The 22,131-nt window shown below is 37.8% G+C and overlaps 1 protein-coding gene across 1 annotated transcript in view; it reads left to right on the top strand.

The window, feature by feature from the left end:
* The window catches only part of TFEC (transcription factor EC), a 97,240-nt gene that overhangs the window by 44,885 nt on the left and 30,224 nt on the right, over positions 1–22,131 (top strand). The window contains exons 4-6 of the mRNA XM_035902194.1: positions 754–861; positions 13,024–13,275; positions 15,552–15,647. Coding sequence (XP_035758087.1) covers positions 754–861; positions 13,024–13,275; positions 15,552–15,647 — 456 coding nt within the window. The remainder of the gene's footprint in view (positions 1–753; positions 862–13,023; positions 13,276–15,551; positions 15,648–22,131) is intronic.

Genomic DNA, 22,131 nt, shown 5'->3' on the forward strand with positions numbered 1-22,131 from the left:
TTAGGAAGGATATTCTTGCCCATTATAGAGACTATCCTGACTGTGACAGTGAGCTGTGCACTTGTGCAGCTATGGTCAAATTGGGAGGGACAAGGCAAACAAACAGCTCAAAGACCAGCACAGCCTTCCCCACTCCGGCAAGCATTTATGCATCCATTAATTCAGTGGGATGGGCCTGAGGGTCACCAACGTAAGGCTAAAATCTGAACTTGACTGAGACAAATAAGGGTGTTGCCAAAATCTACCTGTCTTATATATATGTTCTGCATAGGAAAAGGGGCTGTAAAGTAAATCTGAGTAAATTGTGGTGTTAAACTACTTTGAAACAGTGCTGAATAAACTGAGACTGTGAACCGGGTTGAGAATAACCCTAGTGTTTGACGTTGAAGATAATTAGCTCTTTCCAGATGATAATAATAAAAGACTGTAATAGGAAGACTTCTGCCTCCGTGTTTAGGCTTTGTGGACTTTTGAACTGCAACAGTGATGACAGACTGACAAAATGACTGAAGGAAGCTGCTGAAATGGCCATGTTATTATGTTATTGATTTCTTTCAGCATCTGTTCTTCAGTTGATAATGCATTTAAAGCACAGATAGCAAGTTTCTTTCCTTAGAAGTGCTGTATCATTTCTTCTTCTTTAACTGAAATTCCAGCCAGAATTAAGGAAATACCCTTACGAACCACTTCTCCTTTCTCTCCCTCGAACCAACTGGATGTACACAAACAGCGACATACATTATTCATGGCCAGATTTGTACTAGTCTTTTCTTGTTTGCCCTGCTGCGTTCGGGTACCTGGGCTCTGGGGCGATGCTGTTTTGTAGAGGTGATAAAACAGATAGAAATCCAGCCACTGCCGGTAGGTAACTATGCTGGCAAACCAATGTTTCTGCACTTTAACTGTGTGATGAAAATCAGGCTAATCTCTTCTTGCTTTATTTTGCATGTGTGACGGAATCACAGTTTTATCTGCCATCTTCTTAAGGCAGACAAAAGAGACTACCATTTGCCTCCTTTCCATATCGTGGCCTACTGATTATGTTGACAAATGCTAATTAACCCACTTGATAATTAAATACATTTGTTAATACTAATAAACTCACTCACTAAATCTCAGTATTAACATTTGCAGCACACCACTCTGTTGCAGTACACTGTGATATGTTTTCCTGCTGAAAGTTCTGTGGCAACATATTGAAGACTCTTTAGAATACTTTTATCATTATTAAATATTCTTACTTTCACTTAAAAAAAATAATTTGGGGGGAAGAAAGATTTCACACAGATACATTGCTATGACAATAATTTTTCTAGGCAATTCTAACTTAACTTTTTTTTAACTTATACATTCCTTTCCACATTACAACTGTTGCATTTGAAAGACTTGTTCTGTACAATGCAGCTTATAATTAATGCTCTTAATAATGACTTACCAGTAGTAATCTTTAATTCCATATTCACACAGAACTCTCATTTAAACTAAGTGGGAGTTTCTCTTGATTAATCCCAGTAAAATCAATCATCTCTGGTTAATTAACATGTTTTTATTTAGTGGATATTGGCTGAAAACTGGTGAGTTGTTTGAGTTTACCCTAATTTTACTCCTCCAGCTGCTATTCTGCAGTGTCTGCTAAGTGCACAAATGTTTGTTGTTCCTGAATTGAAATGGAAATGCTGTAAAGTACAACTCTAACACTGAAGGACATGCACTTGTTTCTGCTAGGCTGCCTTTTGATTCTATCTATGGTGTTTTTACAACAGTTCTTGTTCTAAAGGTTTTTAAAGGCTGATTTCAGAATTTAAGTAATTATAAAGGAAACTATTTCGATCTGTTGTGCATTAGAAATGGTACTAATATCTTCTGTTTTTTTGGCTGAGTTACTGCTGAATGGAACATGTTGTGAACTAAAATTAGTTTGAATACACGTCAAAAGGCAAACCTGCTTGCTCAGTTCAGTACTGAAAGTACTAATTATGCTATTTTTGTGAGATTTCCAGTCAGCTGTGGAGTACAGCAAAACATAAGTGTCTGGAGCCTTGCACTCTGTAAGTGTTCTCTGAATTCTTGGTTTCCCTTCTCCTCTTTGGCAGATATTCGTCGGTGTTAGGCTGAGAAGTGTCTTTTCAGAATCAAACATGCAAAACTATAGTTCAGAAAAGATTCCTCAAAATAAATTATACAATTTTAAGTAAAAATTTATGTTCATTATAATTTCTGTTAATATTAGGTGTGTTGTCCCTAACAACTAGGCTCTTTATTTAACTCTTATTTTTATAGAAATCCTATGAAATTATTAAAATATTTTGAGGACCACATAATTACTGCCCTGTAAATCCACTGTTATTACTCTCAGAACATAAGTGGAAGTGTATTGCCAAAAGAATATACTGGTTTTGTAGCTGGTGATCAAGTACTGAAGGTCATGTTTGCTAATCCCATGAACAGCATGCCAGCAGCATCCTGAAGCGTGAACATGGTTAGGCCCATTGCCACGTACAGCCATAAAACATATTTGAACACAAAATGGACCAGGTGGATTTTTTTTTAAAAAAAAAATGCTCTTAACAACTGATACGAAATATTTTTTGTTACTTTTTTCTCATATAGCTAACCTTGATGTGCCATTCCTGGTTTTGATGGAAATGTTACCTACTGCTGTCAGCTAACCCAGTCTGCTCCCCTTGTATGAAAGCACACTTTGTGGCCAGATCCTAAGCTGGCTCAAAATGATGTTACTGCCTTGATTTCACAAAAATCGTGTTGTGAAGCTTGAACCTAAGATGCCTACTTTGAAAGCTTCCCCCCTTGCCCTCTTTATCATTCTGAGACTGAGGAAAGCAATAAAAAAGCACATTTCTTAGGCTGAAGCTGGTTTTGTCTGTGTCTCTACAGAAGCTATAACCCTTCGCAGACTTAAAATAACTCGTCCAACAGATTAGCCTCCCTGATGTGACTACCTCACCAAACCACCTTATGCCACCGGCTTTGTTTCCTCCGTGCTTGCCGTGCATGTGCTGGGGGGTGCATACCTCAGTACAGTTTGTTTTCAAAATGATGGAGGACTGAAGCGCACAGAAAGGGGTCAGTAATAAGCAGTGCTGTCATCTGGTGGTGAAATTGTTACCACTTTTAACAAACTGATTGTGCTTTTCAACCAATGGGTTTCACTTGTTTGGGGAAGTTGATGTAGTCCCCTTGGCATACAGTCATGAATCTTTCCTATTAGAAATAGGCAAAACCAGTGGGTTTATCCAAAATCACTAAACCTTTTGCACTTAGTCTGTTTTTGAAGAAGAATAGCATGGTGGAGGGAAGCTTACTGTGTCCAGGTAGTCTTCTCCTTCTTCAGCTTGTGCTGCCAAAACATGACAAAAGTTATTGGAAAGCACATTATAAATGTTATTGTTTGTGTGCAAACACTACTTGCCCAATGGAATAAAGAAGTAAGGACAAAAAGACTTATGTCTCCCTCAGAAATATCAGTATACTCAAATGCCAAAGTACTATGTTTTCCTCTTACATTGCCATCAGTACTTTTTTCCACATTATATTTGATGTCCTTATCCTTACATATCAGCAAAATACACTTTTCAGATCTAGCTTCTAGGATTGTTTCGCTGTCTGCAACCGAACAGGAGGGATATTGCTGCCATCATTGCATCTCAGATGATATAGTGTCTGCTCACCTGGGGAGCCAGAAAGAATGTGTAGCACACAGTGAGAAAGTTATTACTTCATGCTCCCTCTTCATAAGGCTGATTTCTCTCTGAGTTCTCTTAACCTTTAAAGTGAGATACAAGTGGGAAAATGACAGATGACACATGAAAACAATTAGAAATCAAAGAACAAATCGGAGTCTTTTGAAACTATTCAGGAATTTACTGAAGTAGCCATCACACCAGTGATCTTTCTTCTTTTGGTTCATTCAGTCTGAGGTTCAGGCATGTGAGTTTCTCATCTACGCATAAAGGTAGCACACAAACCTACTGGTTCTCTCCAAGGTTAAGACCTATATTCCAGACTTTACTTGTGGATAACAAATTAGACTGTATGGATCTTCAGAATACAGTCACCTTTTGTCTTTTCTGAGTGCTTTCATCTGAAGTTAAATAGTGAAAAATGCTGCCATTAAAATATAAACCTTCATGTCTGCAAATATTTTCATTATCCCTTATCCCTATATCAGCCTGTGTTGTCTGAATCCTATCTGGAGTAGATTTTTTGACGCATGATATTTTCAGAAAATCTTGAATCTCTGAATATACCACATCATTCCAGTGATGGATTTCCCATGCTGCCAAAACTGTAATTTTTATGGATCTGTGTTAGTGTGTTAGTTGTTGCAGTTGACAAACACAGAAGAACTTTTAATGCTGCTATTTTTTCTCCAAGGACCAAACAAATTGCACTGGTGAAATTTGTTAGCAGATGATTTTTCACTAAAACCCAGATGATTGTAATTTCCATATTCAAAACTGATTTTCCTTGAATACAAATTTGATACCCTCTCTCCACGTAATCGCATCTTATTTGCTGACCTAATCTGAATGACTTCTGGAGACAGAGACAAGTAGTTAAGTAAAGGTATCAGGACCTAGCTCTTTAAACATAGCTAGCTGTACAAAAAGTTTCTTCCCATTCTTCAAACGCAAGAGTGACATTCACTGTCCTTTAATAAAACCAACAATAAAGAGGAACTGGAACAGTAAAGATTTATTATATTCACAGATCTCATGAATCAATGAGAGCATGGACAGGGTCACTGTGCAGAGTCAAAGTAAGGATATTAGCTGGGGTTTCATAATTTGATTGTGGTCCTTTGTTATGCTTGTGTGGCCTATTAACTGTAGTGGTTAGTTCTACTGGCAGTTTAGATTTTCAGCTTAAATTCTGGCTTCGATCAAAGGGATAGTTTTGTAAAAATACTTCCTGTAGTTTGCTTTGCTTAACTTTATAGGCTGTTTTTATAGTGCAATGGTAAAAACTTGAGTCTTTTCTGCCAGTGAAGACCACAATGTCATCGAGCCTCATTGTTATTTTAAAACATGACAAGCTGGCCTTAAGACCTTAGGGATCCTTTCTTCAGAAGTCAAGCTGGTGTTGGATAAGGAGCCATCAGAGCTGTGTGTATCTTAACTGCAGGAGTTCAATTAAGAAGCCAAGAGTGTCTCAGGTACACTGGCACAAATGGAAGTGCTTGCTTTGATAATGCCTCTGTAGCTGCTCAGAGCAGGTAGTTGGCTTCCCCCAACTCATTTCTGATTGCCCAAGGAGGTTAGCACAGAGGAATACCTGAAAGGACTGAGCTCCGTCAATGCTCAGTAAGAGCTAGAGAATACCACAATGGGGAAATGCTATCAAAATCCCTGCGTCTGCACGGGGATTTGACAGGAAAAGGCTGGCTGTAAGATCTAGCCTCTAATAGCCACAGCCTGGAGAGCTCTGCTGCCTTTCTTTCCCGGAGAGAAACGCTGTTCTGCTCCCTATGCTCTGCAGAGAAAGTTTCCTTACCCGGCACTGGTTTCTGCAAAGTCTGTTCTGCAGTTCCTTTGCTCCCACATTCCTCTTGGTTTTCATAATGGTTGGCAGTGTGATGGAGAATTTCCAATTGCTCCCATCCCACCCCACATTTATAATTATCAGCTATTTTTAGACATTGAGATACCAAAATACAGAAGCAGTAGTCATTGTTGAAGACATGGCCTTTGTCAAAGAACTTTAAAATGTTTCTTCTTCAGTCTCTTCACCCTTGAAAGAACATTCACAAGTTCCTGATGAATATGATGTCAAAGGTTAAATAAGATGAAAAATAGTGCATTAGAGTCACATGAGAATTTTTTCTTAACTTGAAAGCTACTATAAAGCATCAACTAAACACAGCTGTGAGTTGCCAGACTGGATGTCTTTTGCTTTGTACTCTCTCTTCATGCATATTAATGGAGATGGTCTCATCTAGTCAGATCAAAGTCCCAATAAGAAAAATATTCACATTTAAAAATTAATTACTGTGTTTAGCTTAAGTAATTAATTGACATAATCACACATACTTTTATAAACTAAACATTAAAGTGAACAGCTACATTATTTGGTGATGGTTTTTAAGATAGAACAGAAGTGTATAATTGCTAAGTTAAATTGAAATTTCGTTTTATTATGAAATAATTTCACAAATACGCTTTTCTCAAAAAGTTTAATAGAAAGCGCAGGACAAACAAACAACTGATGTTCATTTGTAATAGAAGTTAAAAAGGATTATTTCATCACTAAAAGTGCTTTTTTTTCCCTAACCCTTAAAATCCATTTGAAAGTCCTCAGAAACAGAGCTAAAATTGTCTGTGTTGTGACTGCGTTTCTTATCTTAAAATGGAATTAGACTTTTAGGTACTTACAGAACATTTTAATAATTAAAAAGTTCATAATTAGATGCTTATTTTCTGGTACAGTGGCTGAAAAGAACATGAAGCCCCATAACTCAAACAGTTTCAGAGAGGTGTTGTGTTCAGGACTAATGACAAATGACATGATCCCATCAGGGTGAGAAATTTTACTTCAAAAACTATTAAAAAAAATGGAACAAATTAATATCCAGCATAAATGGCAAACTGTAATGAAGTCTACTGAGTTCTGTCCAGTATACGACAACCATATTTAAGCATATTATTTTGTAAGGGTTAAACATTTATTAAATTGAGTGAATTTTCATCGAAGAAAAAGTTGCTATTATAATAGCCAGTTCTCAGATCCAAAAATCCATAAAATTTAAACACAGAAAGGGCTATTAAACCACTTGCTCTAATTCCTCTAAAATCACAGGCTTTTGTATTCCATTCAGTTATTATCTTAGTACTCAGCTTTGAGTCCAAGAATGTGTTTGAAAAAAGTATATCTTGGATTTGGCTCACGCATCTCTTCCAGAAAGTCATCGACCCTTAGTTTGAAGAAAACAGCAGTTAGAGCATTTCCTTTTGAGTGTTTCACTGTTTATTCACATAATTTCCGATATGAGCTTGCCTAACATCAGCTTGTGGCCAGGGGCTCTTGCCATGCTTTCTGTGCTAGCTGAAAGACCCTGTCACATTCAGCATCTCCCATAAATTTCATAAATTTCTATTTGACAACAAGAATGTATCTGAGTTTCTTTAAACTACCCTTTTCTTGGTCTTTAATTACTTCCATAGTTCTTTTCTGCATCCTTTCAATTTTTTCAGCAGTGTTTAAAAATGTTTAGGGGAGAAATATTTTTAGGATTCCATTATTGACCTCTCCTGAGCCATAAAGAAAAGCAGAGTAAAGCCAGGTTCCTATTCACTACTTCCTTTAGAACATTTTCCCTTTCTTGCTATTACTTCCAGTGTTTTCTCCATTGTTGCACCCTGTATTTCTTCCTCCAGCATATGCAGACATGTATCTGGCTGACTGGGAACACATTGTCTTTCAATGGGATCACTACTCTAAAAATTTTTACTCTTTTTAGATGGTTTTATCTTTCATTAGTCCCAAATCACTGATGGAAATGTTGAGTACTACGAGACTGAAGAGCCCATCTTTTTGATGCCGAGCCCTTGCTGATTACTTTCTTATGCATGTTCGTTAGCCAATTCTTAATCCAGTTAAAACATGCTGTATTGATATTGTGTAGTGCTATATTTTTAATTAGAATATTGAATGATACTAAGTCAAAAGGCACACAAAAGTTGAAGTGTATTATACCTACATCGTTACCTTTGGCAACCTAACTTGAAATCTCATCAAAGAACAGAAGTAGATTTGTTTGACAAGGCTTATTTTGCACAGAACTATGTTGACTAGCATTAATTATATTCCTATCTTTTAATAATTTATTAATTGAATCTCTTTTCAGTTTTCCTATTATTTCTCCCAGGACTGATGTTGGGCTGAGCAGCCTGGGAGTACAGGTATCACCCGCTTGCCCTTAGTGAAATACCAATACAAGATGTAGCACTGCTACTTACTGGAATGTCACTGACATTGTTCGTGCCTCCTTTAGGTCCCCTCAATATGCCGTCTTTCTTACTTTTCGCATGCTAGGTATTCTTTTACTAATGGAAAAAAAAAATCTCATCAGCAAATGTGGAAGTAAAATAGTTTATGTAAGTAAACTACTGAAGGCCTAGTTACGCCATCGTGCAGTATATTAGAAATGAAAGCAAAATTAGTGTGAATGTGGGATGAGATGTTACACAACTCTACCGCAGTCTTACAACATAATGATGTGTGCTCAAATGAGAAAGAGCAATTGAAGAAGTTTGAATATACATCTGTAATTCTGAAAGGCTGTTATGCTTGTCAGTGAGATATAAAATAAAAATAGGTACAGTTAGTTACATTTGCATTGGGATCTATTCTGGATTGCAAAATCCATCTCAAAGTGTTCATTTCTCTTCTAGCTTTGTCCTGGTGGAATTAAAATATTTGAGTTTGGATGCTTTTGTGTCCCTGCATGCTTGATGTTTCTGGTTCTGGCTTTAATTTCACCATGATTAAAAAAGCCAGATAATAGACAAAACAGTGCCTAGGAGGAAGCAGATAATCTATTTACTGTTGAACTTTATGCTGTCCTTCACTCCTCAAATAAACTGAAATAATTAACATTTAGAGTACATGACCACCACTGCTGCAAGAGAATGCCTGGGAGGAGAACCAGAACTTCATCTGCACAAATTCATCACCTTGTTACACCAGCAGACACAACAGTCAAAGGAGCCTATCTAACTTCAGGAGCACTTGACAGTAAGGATCAGGTCATGACTACCAAGAGCTAGAGCACGTGTGCCGGGAGGAAAACACTACATCCTAGGCTGTGTCCAAGGCTTGTCTGAGTCAGGATCTTGACCGTCAGGTGGACACTGTGTACCTATTTCTGCTAGGGATTTCCAGAAATCAGGCATACCTACAAGCAAGGTCATCTGTTCCACAAGAAAGTAGGAAGGGACAGAGACATTTGATAGAAAACCGTCTTCTGAGGGCTAGCAGACATGCTTTATCAAATCACACTGCTTAATTTGTGTCAGAGACGGGAACCCAGATTGCACAGAGATGTCAGCTTCTTGGATGCTCTACCCTGAAAACCATCTCAGTGTCTTCCTTTAAAGCTGTTCTGCTTTAAACAAATGATTAAATATTCATTGACCTTGAGAGAGGAAAAAAAAAAGAAGATAAACCTATATTCAGACTACCGTGGCAGTAAAGGCTGTGTCAGCATCAACATTGCAGGTCCTTGGTCCAAAGAAGCTGTAATGATTTTTTATATGGGAGGACTCTTAGACTAAAGAGATTCAGACACCTTCACCTTAAAATTACACATAGTCTCTGATAAAATGTTCTCACAGATTATGGGAACTCCTCAAAAGATAAGGAATTAGAAAATTGGTCTTCCAACACTGCTAGAGGATACCATACTGGGATTATTGAGTGAAATAAGGATGCTTCTACTGTGAAAAATATTTTTTTTTTCAATTTTCTGTGGAAGGACCTTATCTAGTGGATCTAAGATATGCATATGGTCAAGGTCTCTAAGCAGCTAAGTGTCTGTTCCTCTGGGTGGTTTTACTCGTGGGATTGCTTATGTGTAGGAGTCATCTTCCAGTTATTTTGCTTTTTGCATTTATTTCACTGAACCCCTAACCTGATACTGTGTTTTCCCCAGACTTAATAACGACCATCCAGATTTTCAATATTTAGACTACCAATTCAAGTTTTCCTGGCTATTTCTAGATGTCTTTTGCTTTCTCAGGTGCTCAGGGCCTTGTCCAGTCAAGTTTTTAAAGTCTCCAAGGATGGAGATTCCACAACCTGTCTGAGCAACCTGTGCCAGTGCTTAGCCACTCTTTTTATACCATTAAAAAAAGTTCAAAATAAAGTAAATGTTTAATGTTTGTGATTATGGGAATAGTTATTTTAAAAAGTTTATTTAATCTAAAATTTTCAGAAAACCTAAACTGAGCTTAATAATGGTATAGGATAATAAAAGTCATCCAGCATCCCAGTGGAGAATAAACTGATCATACTTGGTATTTGACACTTGACTATCAGATTTCCTAAAATTATTAAGTTTTGAGTTTCTCCTCTTATTTCACACATGTTACAAGGGCAGTTTTAGCTGTCATTTCTAATTTTTGAGAGATTGACTTTGTAATCTTAACATTCCTTTGGCATAGCATGACTTTTTTTCCGCATTTATTATACACTAGAACTATGATTATAAAAATAAGAGTCCAACTCTGCCGTGTCTTTACACAGTGGCTTGACTTTCAAAAGTGCTTTACTTCTTGTTATTAGTATTGACTTCTAAGATTTATTTAGATATATAAAGATGATCATGGATTGCAACTTCAGGTAGTTTTTGAAAATCAGGCCACAGATCTCTTTTTAACCTCAGTGGTTCTTCTTTGTAATGACTGCAGCTGGCACAATAAAAAGGCATGGAGAGAATTGCAAAACCATAACAGCAGATCCCATCAGCGGAGTTTTAAATTCTTTGCTTTAAATTCTTTTCCTGTTTGTGGAAGTTCAGGGCAGGACTGACAGGATTATAAGCACTGAAAGAATATAATACAAAATAAGCTGTCATGATAAACTTTTGACTTAGTCAGCAGCCAGCTGGTTGTCTTTCACAGATCCTCCTCCAGTGGGATGGCCCTGTGGTGGTTCACTACAAAATTGGGCTGCACATAGGTTTCAGTCTGCCACTAGCAATCTGAAGTCCAAAGGAAGAAAGAAGCGAGCCATAGACTTTTCTGCCACTCCTTGTGGCAGAACCCACTTCACATTAAAATTTCTTATTAAAAACAAACTTTAAAACAAGGTAGTATAGACTTTGGACACCACAATTTTCTTATGTTTCCAATTTAATTTGAAGATATTGATATTCTGGATTTCATGCTTCAGGTAGGCATGTAGAATATCTAAGACAACAATTTGTTGCTCATTATAGAGTGAACATCAGCTTCATTTAAGAGAAAAAACTAGCTGGGCTGTAATGTAGTAGATGCATTTGTAGCCTATGCATCGATCCCACTCCCATTTATGCCATGCAAAGAAGCTGTGCTTTCAAAGCTGTTGATTGCAATGCTCTGCAGTGCTGGAAAGAGACCTTCGTCACTTTAGGCAGTGCAAGGGTCTGGGCAGTGGTCACATTGCATGGATTCATTCAGTGACCCTAGAGTCTAGCACAAGCACAACGTGTCCGTGGGTGCTTCTGAAACTGCAGCAGAAAACAAGGGCGCACAGGAAATCCCTGCTCTGGTCATACAACAGGATAAATTTTCTTTGCCTTAGCACATTGCATTTTGCCCAAGATTGATACTTTTGTTAAACTGGCATGCAGTTGACTTCATGTTTGGATTCTAATTTAAGAAACTGCTTGCACGTCTAACTTTCAGCATGAGCACAAGCCTAACTGAGGCTGAAGGAGTAAATAGATGCATAAGAATCTGAATGATTTGGTGTGGTTTTACATATGTCCTTATACATGATAAATCAGAGCTTAAATTAACAGTACATTATGCGCTTTCTAAAACAAACACAAAGATGTCAGTTAGGACAAGTAATATCATGATTTAAGTAAATCCCGAAACACATGTAGTTTTTAAAACCTTACATGGGATGCATACCTTCCTAACATAAAACAGGGGAAAATCTAAACAGTATATTTAAGATTTTATATCAATATTTTACTGGACTATTATTTAATAACTTTAAGGCTTATATCAAAATAATTAATATTATATTTCTTACTGCATGGCTTAATCTTTTTTATGTGACTAGAAAATTAGTTTAAAGAAACATAATTAAAGTAATTCTAGACATACCACCATAACATGATTAAAAATAAAGTAGTACTGCAATATTGTACAAAAATAGAGCTAATTTAAATGCAACCCCCTTTTATGGGCTATTTAGCTCTGCTTATGTATGTTAGGGGAATTAAAAAGAAGTTTGTTTAAATGACTGAACGTTTGTTTTTTTTTTTTAGAAAAAAGGGCTGCAAAGCAAGTCTTGCTATTATTTAACAAATATTAATCATGCTTACACAGAGGCCACTTGAGAAATATTTATTACAAGAAATTTGTGACCAGTCATGCCATAGGAAGAGGAGAAAGCCACAGGGCTGGAATGACAGTAAGGTTTGTGTATGCAGTGCTCCTCTGGTAGTTAAATTGCAGGAATGTGACATTGATCTGAAATGGAAACTGTTTGAAGTAGCAACTGTCAATCTCTGTAATCAAAGGATGGCCCAAAGTCTTACTCAATTAGCCATTTCGGCATGACCACTCAGTTTATAAAGTCCTACCAACTCAAAAAGTGGTCTGTCCTCAAGAGGCACTTCAAGAAGACTGCACAGTTTGAGGATAGTGAACAGTCATCCAGGACTATAGCTGGGACTCTTTATTTTGTTGGGGTTTGCTGGTTTTGGTTTTGTGGTTTTTTTTGTTTCTTTTTTTAATGCAAAAGTGCAGCAATGCCTCATTTAAATGACTGTCTTTATAACAAGGTGAGCCAAACATGGGTTTAGGTATGAATGAATATCTGCTGCTGTTGATATTACTTGAACTTGGTTGGATTATGCTTTTCTTTATACAGATATTTACTCTTTCAAATACAAAAGAGTAAATACACTGTGATTTTGATTTTAGAGTGCAGATATGCTTGTAGATTTGATTGTAATGATCAGTGATTTCAACAGAGATCATTCTTAAATGAGAAGAGAAAAATGTGTAGCATACTTCTGGTCTTTTCTCAGGATCGTGTTTATCTCTTCTATTTCTCTTTGATAATTTTTCAGAAGGTTCATTCAGCCGTGTTAGGGGAAAATAGCATACAAATAAGAAATGTGTAAGCGTGCAAAACTGAAAAAAAAAAAGATTTAAGGTTAATAATACTTATATCCAAGTGCTATTAAAGCTGAATCTATTGTTTTGAAGTTTTTTAAGTGAATGTATGGGCAAATACTGGTACCAGTAACTTGAAACTTTAGCAATTATTTCCATTCCTTCTCAGGTACAAACACACTTGGAAAATCAGTCTAGATACCACATACAGCAAAGCCAAAGGCACCAGGTGAAGCAGTACCTGACCCTCGATACCAAGCTGTCCAGCCAGACGCTCTCCCTGTCCCACTCCCACACAATCCAGCCGGTGGGAGTGACCTCCATTTTAAGAAACGGACACATGCCTCCTGTCAGCGATATTGGCACACCAGAAAGCCCTGTTACCAAGCTGCTGGCCCTTGGAGGAGAACATGAAAATGCGGTAGGGCTGGGCTGGAAAAAAAGGAATGGAAAAATGGGCTTTGTATACTTCTACAAAAATGTTACATGATCCGTGTTGTATCAGTAGTGGGCAAGAGACGACTTTCTTCACTTTCATGGGGTCTCCGGTTGCGGCACTTGCTCCCCGAATCCTTTTGGATTACATGGGTGATTCCTTTGAATGCCTGTGAATAGCTTATTACACGATCAGGCTTCTAAATTATTGCCAGTTAAAATGTACTGCTGCATCTTTTTATCCATATGTCATATATTGCTATATGTTTTTTGAATATGTACTTTGCAATGCAACCCCCTTTTTTTTTTAGACGAGAGTTATTTCTGTCTAAAAGTATCATTCTAGCTGCATAACAAAGTTAAATACTGGTTACCTTAAAGATGTAACTGAAAGAATTGCTCATTCATTTTTCAGTTAGCTGATATATTTACCTATGGGTTATCCTGGGTAAATTGGCATGGATATGCTAACTTTAGTGCCACCATCGATTTTAATAGAGGTACAGCTATTATACAATGTCAGATTCTCAGCCAGTGTGAGATGTAGATCATTATGGCCTTTAATACTTCAATAGATTTCAAGAGAGAATGCTTATTAGGTAAAAGGGGAATTCCTACAGAAAAAAGAAATGGAGATGCTGTACCATATCTTGGGCTTTAACAGAATAGAGGAATCTTAAAAATACACTGTGACCCCTTTGAGCATTTGGACGTTATGCAGCTAAGCGTGAGAAAACTGAAAAAAATAAACCAAACGCTTCTTGGAGAGCTCATCTGGGGCCCCTTCCATTCCTTCTACATTAACAACTGACATTTTATGTCGGGTTTATGGATTACTGGAGCCAATGGCCTGTGAAGATTGGTTTAGATGGCCTTTGTGAAGGCCTCTGTGGTCACCTCTGTGTGGGCAAGTGCAGCATGCTGGAATCATTCTCAGGCACTTTGGGTATCTGACCAGGAACAAGCGGTGCCTGCCCTAGTACCACTCTCTGTCCTTGAGAACGAGCCAGCTGCTTGTAAACCACTGGCCTGAACTGTGCCTGGTGATGACTGGGAGAGTGATAGTTGGCACAGGCCAAAGTCCTCATAGGCGTCATTCCAATAATTTGAATAATCCCATCCCAGAGCCTCAGGGAGATGACTGGCACAGTGTAATTTTCTAGTTGCTGATGTGCCCTGGGGTTCAGTGTAGACTTTAGGTATACTAGTAAATAATACACGGCAGGTTGGTGCACTGAACTGTACTCATTCATATTGTCTAATTGCTGGCATTTCCTGGCATCCTTTTGGCCCAGACAGAATTTCCTAGATAAGGCTGGGCACCACTGCCTGGACAGCACATCTGGTTTTTGGAGAGGGAGAGGAGTGCATATATGAGCTGTGCTGGGCCGTGTGGCCTAAAAGTCTGTGTTGCAAGTTCCCTGGTCTGTGTGATACTTTCTTTTATTGCATATGACCCTCTACATTTCCTTCAGCTACAGCTCTTCTGACAGCTCCCAAGAGCTGCTCGAAAAGCTTCAGAGCAGTTGACTTGTACTTGACTTGAACAGTGACAGGTTCATCATGGGATCTTTCCCAAAGTTATTTTGTGAATGGAGACAGACCGAAATTATCACTGAAAACTCATACTGTACCTTGTCCAAATTTATATGTGTCTATATGTCTGCAGAGTGTTCACTGTTTCATCCCAAGTGATTAATTAGCTATTCCATCTGCTTCAGTAGCTTTTGATTCAGTTTAGAACAAAAGTGGGACCTGAAAGCTGGCTGGAGAAGTATCCAGTGTACTGCCAAACACAAAACAAACCTCAGCCTGCTGAATCTTGGGAGTAGTGTGTAACACCAAATCTTGAGTGACTCATGCTCTTGCAGAACCACAGGTTCCTTTCAGCCTTCCTGCACCAATGCAACAATACACTGTGGATATGACACATTTGATGAAGGTGACAGATCACAGTTACAAGTTAGCAATACATTCTTGTAATCTGGTCTTGGTGTTGCAATAAGGGGTTAAAAAAAGGGAATGGGCTGCTGTTTGGGAGGAAAGAAGTAACTTGCTAAACCACAAAACTGTTTTCACAAGAAGTAAAAAATGTGAATCTTGTGTAAAAGTGCTTGAATTATTTGAATTTTAAGATACAAACTCCTGAAATCCAGTTTTATTGATGTAATGAATACTCAAGACTATTTCCTCTGTATTTTCAGAATAATATTGTTTCCATTAGTATTTGTAATGATTGGTCTTAAAATATTATTTTATCAGATGGAAGAGGTGATTGAAGACATAATCAATATGGAATCGAGTTTTAATGATGAAGGGATAGGTTGTTCTGAAACACCTCTACTAATGCAAAGAACTGTAAGTATTTTGTGGATTTCATCTTGGTGTTTGTAATAGAGAATTTCATTGAATGATTCAAGCCCACGTCACACTTCAGGGGCTAAAGCAGTACTATCAGTGGATTATTCTCCTTTCTCTTCAGTTGCTTGTCTTTTTGTCAAGAAATAGTACAGGAAAGGGTTCCAATGTGGTGAGACACAGCTGGTTTTAATGGTCTGAATAGCATTTGGGGTTCTAGCCCAGCACCAGGTCTGGTGGATAACCCATTGGCAGTACTAACTCCCATGCAGGGCTATGGATATGAGGAGTATCTAGATCCAAGAAGGCTTTTTAAAGTCTTGCTTAAAGATTTTTTTACCTGATCCAATAAAGTCAATGCTTCCCCATGTAATACTTTCTACAGTACAGTAATTTGTCCAGTGTCTTAAGCTGAAGCAAGGGTGGGCTCTATTTCTTGAATTTCATAAAGGCAAGTTACTTGATTGAATAATTTCAAGAACAATGATGAGAAATGTCACTTTTCAGATGAAATGCCGTGTAGGAATAATTGTAACAAACTTATAATTTTGTGATGTCTTTTTGTAAAGAAATGACAGAGGATTAACAAAGGCTAAGGATTAACATTTCCATATATGTTACACATTTGAAGAGGAAGGATGGACCTATTCTGGACACAACAACACAGAGCATTATTATTTGTGAAAATAACACCTATCAATGACTGTAATGCAGCACACTTTACAGAAGGGATGTTCTTTGTTCTCTCAACCCTGATTTATCTTGGGAACCTTTTTCTACTGATTTTGTCCTAAGAGCCTTAAAATGGGTGCTGATAAAGGGAAACTGCACTCTGGTGAAGGCAGAAGGATTTTCACAGGCTTTGACAGTCTACAGAGTTCATTTCAGAATACAAAGTCAGGTACTTGCACTTAATCACCCACAGAGGAACATTTTTTTCTGACTAGAGAACATCACTGGCTACAAAAATACATTAGGAGGTAAGATCTCTACGCGTCTGCTTTGCCCACTACACAGTCCAGTATTAATGGCAATTAATAGTTCCATGAATACCTGGCATTTGCATGCCAGCTACAGAACTAATACAGTCAGCCTGATTTATACATATCTCGGTACAGAACATAGCAAAGAAATGCTCCCTGGGGAGTGAATTAGTATTTTGGCTCAAATTAACATGAGGCAGGGGAGGATCCTTTCAGGTGTGGTGCCGTGGGATGGTGATGAGAGGCATGAATTCTGGGTTTTGGATTAGACTCACACTCCCTCAGCACCTTTTAAAACTGGATGATATTAATCTATGCTAATTCCAGCCTCATTAGCCTTTATCTTCAGCCATGAAGGACGTATCTCTAAAATGTATTGAATACCTTATTCTTGATGAGCAATGAAATAGGCAGTGACTTTTAGGCCTAGATGGTATCTTACTTGCAAAGATTTGAGACTCCTGCAATGCCTGTGGGCCAGGTAATTGTATTTAGATTTTTGTTTGTGCTGAGGAAATCACCAGGCTGCTAGGTAAGCCAGGGAATAGTGCACATTTCCAAATCTCTTGGTGCAATACTATGGCCAAATGAAGCCTGCCTTCAACATGGCACATGAACTGCACCAGTGTGGAAGCAATCAAGCAGTGTCTCTGCCTCTTCTGTCTTCTCTTTTGGCATGTCTACTCCAAAAATATATGAAAGAAATGGGCAGATGGAGGTGGTTTCAGGCGTTTAGTTTGTGACTCAGGTTTTTATGGCATCTTTCAGGCAGCATCCTACACCTGCCTCCAAAATTTTGGTCATAAGCTGTGCAGTAGAGGAAGAGAGGCAGGTAGAAAACGTGTTGTTTAGATCCAGTTTTTCATCATCCCATTAAACTTAATGACATTTTGCACTCTGAGTTAAAAATGTGTATATTGCAACAGTGTTGGACTAGGAGACACGACTGGGAATGAGAGAACGTCTAATTCCCCTGAGGAGAGGAACAGAGATTGTACTGTATTTTAACAGAGACTCATATTACTACTTCTGTACTTCTGCACAAGGTGCCTAGCTATGGTGGTTGCCATCACCATGGGGTAAGCGAGATCACAAGTGAGACCGAGTTGCCCATGTGCCTGGCTGATGCGGTGTTTGCTTTCTCCTTACACTTCTCCAGTGTAATGCTTAAGTATTTTTAGGATTGCATCGTAGATTTTTCCCTTATAGTCATTGTCTTGAATTGTTCAAACTGTGCAAAGTAGTGTCTCTAAGATTCTGAAAAAATCTGAGTCTCCTGGTTTTCTGAATATGGTGTAAGGTTTGGGGATTTCTCAGCAAAATCTTTCCTTGAACAAGCCGAATTCATGAAGCCATTTTCTTTTCTCATTTTTTCTCAATAGATAATGGCTGAGATTAGAGACTTTGCAGTGCTACCTGTTGTGTGTTGCAGTAAATTAATGTTTGCTTTAGTTAGATGCGCCCATGTACCATTTTAATGGCACATTAAATGAGGACATTGAATTCTATGAGACCACTCATGTGAATAATTGCTCAGAGGCTCATTGTCTGACCCTGAATTAATGAATTACAGTCATGTATTAGTAGAACCAGAGAAGTGAAAACAAGAACATCCCTCCATCTCTTGTTAAAATTATTACAGCTTCTGAAAAGTGGATTGGCTTTTATTGTGATAACAATTTTATAAAACTCTTTGGGTGTGGGTGGCAACTTAATAATTGCGCAATGTAGGGAATTCTCTGGCTGTGTTTCTACTGCTCTTAACAGTACCCTAATAGTAGAAACCTGCTTTTTATAATAAATTTTTAGAAGTTGAGTTAAAATATAAGACGAGGTCCTTCCTATATGCAAGACATCTTGATTCTTCTGAAAGTATTTTTAAACTCAGTTATATCTTTGTCCAGAAAACATAGCTGAAATCAAATCATAACTATTCATATGAGCTGTCACTTGATGAAAATTCTTTCCTCAGCACGGAGAAAGCAGGATTTAATAAAGAAAACTTGAAGATGACACCAACTTAAAGTCATTTTTCCTTGTTGTAATAATTCAGTCTTATGAAACTCTTTAGTAACAGACATATTTATCTATATTGTAAGAAATCCAGTTCTTCTCTGAGTGTCATATTAGGAGTGACAGGTTTCTTCCTGATCTTACAGGAATCATTAAAAAAGTGAAACAAAGAATATATGAGTGAGCATCAGCTAAATAATGTTATGTATGTCAGATATGGTGACAGACATTTGAAAAGTAAATATTTTTCATTTTTATCAGACTTTCATTCTTATTCAAAATCCTCACAGTCTATTCAACATTCTGTAATGATTTTAAAGTTTATTAACTTCCAAATGCTCAGAACATAGAAAATGTAGATGTGCAGGTCTGTTAACATAAAGCATATATGATACCATCATCAAAAGTTTGGGGCAAGTTCTAAAAAGCTGTAGTCTACATTCCTTTTAATAGCTGAAAAAGGGAAACATGCTGTATCAAGGGAGATGTGGAGAGCATTAGTCACAGTGAGGAGAGCCAGAAAACAGCAGAGTTAAAAAATAGGATCTATGTGCTTTTCAGGGTTGGGTTTGACAGTGTGTGACTTAGTGAACCTGTACTTTTTACTAAACGTTGTTTTGTTTTGCTAATATATGTATACAGCCCTAGGACTCACCAGAAAGCCCAGTAATTTAAAAAGCACAACCGTGATCTTTGTGAAAACATTTGGCATTTTACCAGTACTTTCATTCAGAAATAACTGCTCTAGCCCAGATAATCACTGTACAGCTACTGGGATAATGTCCTCTACTTGACATGCAGTCCACTAAAACTTATATCAAAACCATTAGGAGATTGACTGGCTTGGAATGAGAAGAAAAATAGAGGATATTAATGTTCTGCAAGGGCACAGGCTTCTCTTGATGGGTGGGACAGGCCAGAAAATAATTTAATTTTGTGAACATTTCCAAGAATGATAAGTTGTCTTTTGTTCTGGTGCAGAAGAAAACAAGAACTTTCAGAAGTATTCTTGAAGAAGCCCAGGGAGAGAGGCTTTGTAGCAGTTAGATGGCTGGTGGCAAGAGCTAAGAAGCAGTGCAGAGCAGTGTTTGGGACAGAGCACTACCATAAAACTGGACTAAAAAAATCCCCCACAGTGGCCCAGCTGGTGATCTCTTGAATCGGGTGGGCTCACTGTTGCTGGAGCAGTAGGTATCGAATGACTAAACAAAATGGAGTAGTTCCTTTCAGATCACTGGGAGAAAATTGAAAGCTTTTCCACAGAAAACCTTTCCATTGATTTTTTACCATGTCCGGTAGTAAATAGAGCCAAGAAAAAATGTTTCTTTGTTGATTTATTCATAATATTTAAGAAACATTTTCTTTAACTATTCCCAACCAATAGAAAACACAGATTTTGTTATTATATATGGAAAAATGCACCATAAATGTGCTCTGAAGAATTATTCTCACTCAGGGAATAGAATAGCCTTGGTAGTGCTAGAAAAAGCTGGAACAAATAGCTGTTAAAACAAGTTATTTAAAAAAAATTAAAATCTGCAAAATATTTTCCAGAATTGTTCTTTCCTTTAAAGGAAATAAACACTTAAATTTTGAAACAGCATTAATTCCTTAACAGCTCTAGCTGCATATTGAAATCATTATGGTGTCATTGGTGCTTTAAAGTTCACACCACCTCAGAGATTTAGAGCTGTCACAAACAATGAATCTGTTGTTGGGAACTTTGTCTCTCTGTGAATCTAACCAAATTTCTTCAGTCCTTCTTTGAATCTTGATGTATGTGTATTTATATGCTGGAAAAAGAAGAATTTTAAAAAAAAGTTATTGCTGTTTGTGCTTGCCATTTGAAATGGTACCGCACCTCAGCTGAAACTTGGTTTAATTATTAGATAATCAGAGAACAATTACATAACATTAAAACATTATATTGGATAATAATCTATTATTATTTGTTATGATTAGAAGCAACAGCTAAGGGGTAGCAGAACCCACGGATCCCATTGCTAGTCATCTCCTGGTTGGGTGGTGTAGGAAGAAACAGAACAGCACAGATCTGGCTTGTCTGGTACTTCTGGTTCTGAATAAGGGTAGAAAGGAAGAATGACCTACCTGTGGTGGTTTGTTCATTTGCTGGGCTATCTCCATACAACTCTGAATCCAAGATAGCCACTGTTTTCCTCTGCACACCGTGGAGCTCCCTGTTGCCCAGCACTGTAACAAGGGAAAGTGTAGATAGATTCTTCTCAGCTTTCACATCTGCTTTGCTCCCTCTCCAAGAACTCAAATGGCTGGCTGTAAGATAAAGGGGCCTCTAGCCAAATCATTAAAAGGCCTCTGTAACTGGTTGTAAAGACTGGGAGAGAGAGGAATCACCAACAGAGGAAGCAAAAGCACCTGGGCACGCTGAAAGTCAGGGGTTTTGCTACCTGTTAGATGTCAGGGCTGAGCCGGTGGGCCAGACGGGTGTGGGGAATGGCAGCAGGGCAGCGAGGCTTCGCTTGCATCGCTTCATTTCATACATTCACAGCACGCTATTTCACTAACATTGGGAGCTTCAGTCTGCTTCCAGCCTGCTTTGGAGTCAGTTCCACCGGGATTGCTCCACTTCTGTCACTCTTATGGGAAAACAGCCTAGGGAGAAAATCCTCAATTGGCCTGTGGCTTACTTGTATTTGGTCACGCCTTTGGCATTTTAAAAAATCATATGTTCTACAAGGCATGGACTAGAGGTTAGATCAGGACAGGACAAGATAGATGTTTTCCTTCTTTAATTTTTATGATTCTCTTAACTACAGCTGGTATAAAGTTCTGATTAAATCTGTTAACTCTGCATTTGATTTTGTGGAGGCACTATTGATAAAAGCACAGTTCAGACTGTGAAATCTCACTGCTATTACAAGGTCTTTGAGGTCATAGTTTCTCATCATGACATTAATAATTTGTATTTGTATTAATTTTTTGTCAAATACTGATGGTTACCATCTGGGTGGATTACAAAAAATGTTCTCTGTCCCATTTCCAGAAATCATACAGAAAAAAGAGATTCAAGCAGGCATCCTCCAAAGTACTTTATTCAATAATTGCTGTGATTATTCAATCATGAAGCAAAACCAAGTTTCCATTAGAGGTGCATATAGTACTGCTGATCTAGGCAGCCCTCTGCTGCATAATCATGGGTATTTTTTATTTAGTGAATACTGATGTCATTTGGCAACCTTTATAAGTTTATAAAATCTACTAAAGTTCAAAACCATTTTAGAGAACGGTCCAGAGTAAACATTAACAACCTCATTTGCTTAGGTTGGGTAACTTGAAAAGGCTGCATAACATCAATGAAAATGCTTTGTCAATCACATTCTACACTAGATTAGTCTTAAAGTCCAAGGAAGAATCAAAGTTCACCTAAGCATATAAACTTCTGTCTAGCACTCCCTAGTATCATTTCCAACGAAAAAGAAAAATGAAGGTGAGAGAACAGTCGGTAGCTA

Source organism: Egretta garzetta, unplaced genomic scaffold, assembly GCF_000687185.1.
Source record: "Egretta garzetta isolate BGI_Z169 unplaced genomic scaffold, ASM68718v1 scaffold169, whole genome shotgun sequence".
Classification (NCBI taxonomy): domain Eukaryota; kingdom Metazoa; phylum Chordata; class Aves; order Pelecaniformes; family Ardeidae; genus Egretta; species Egretta garzetta.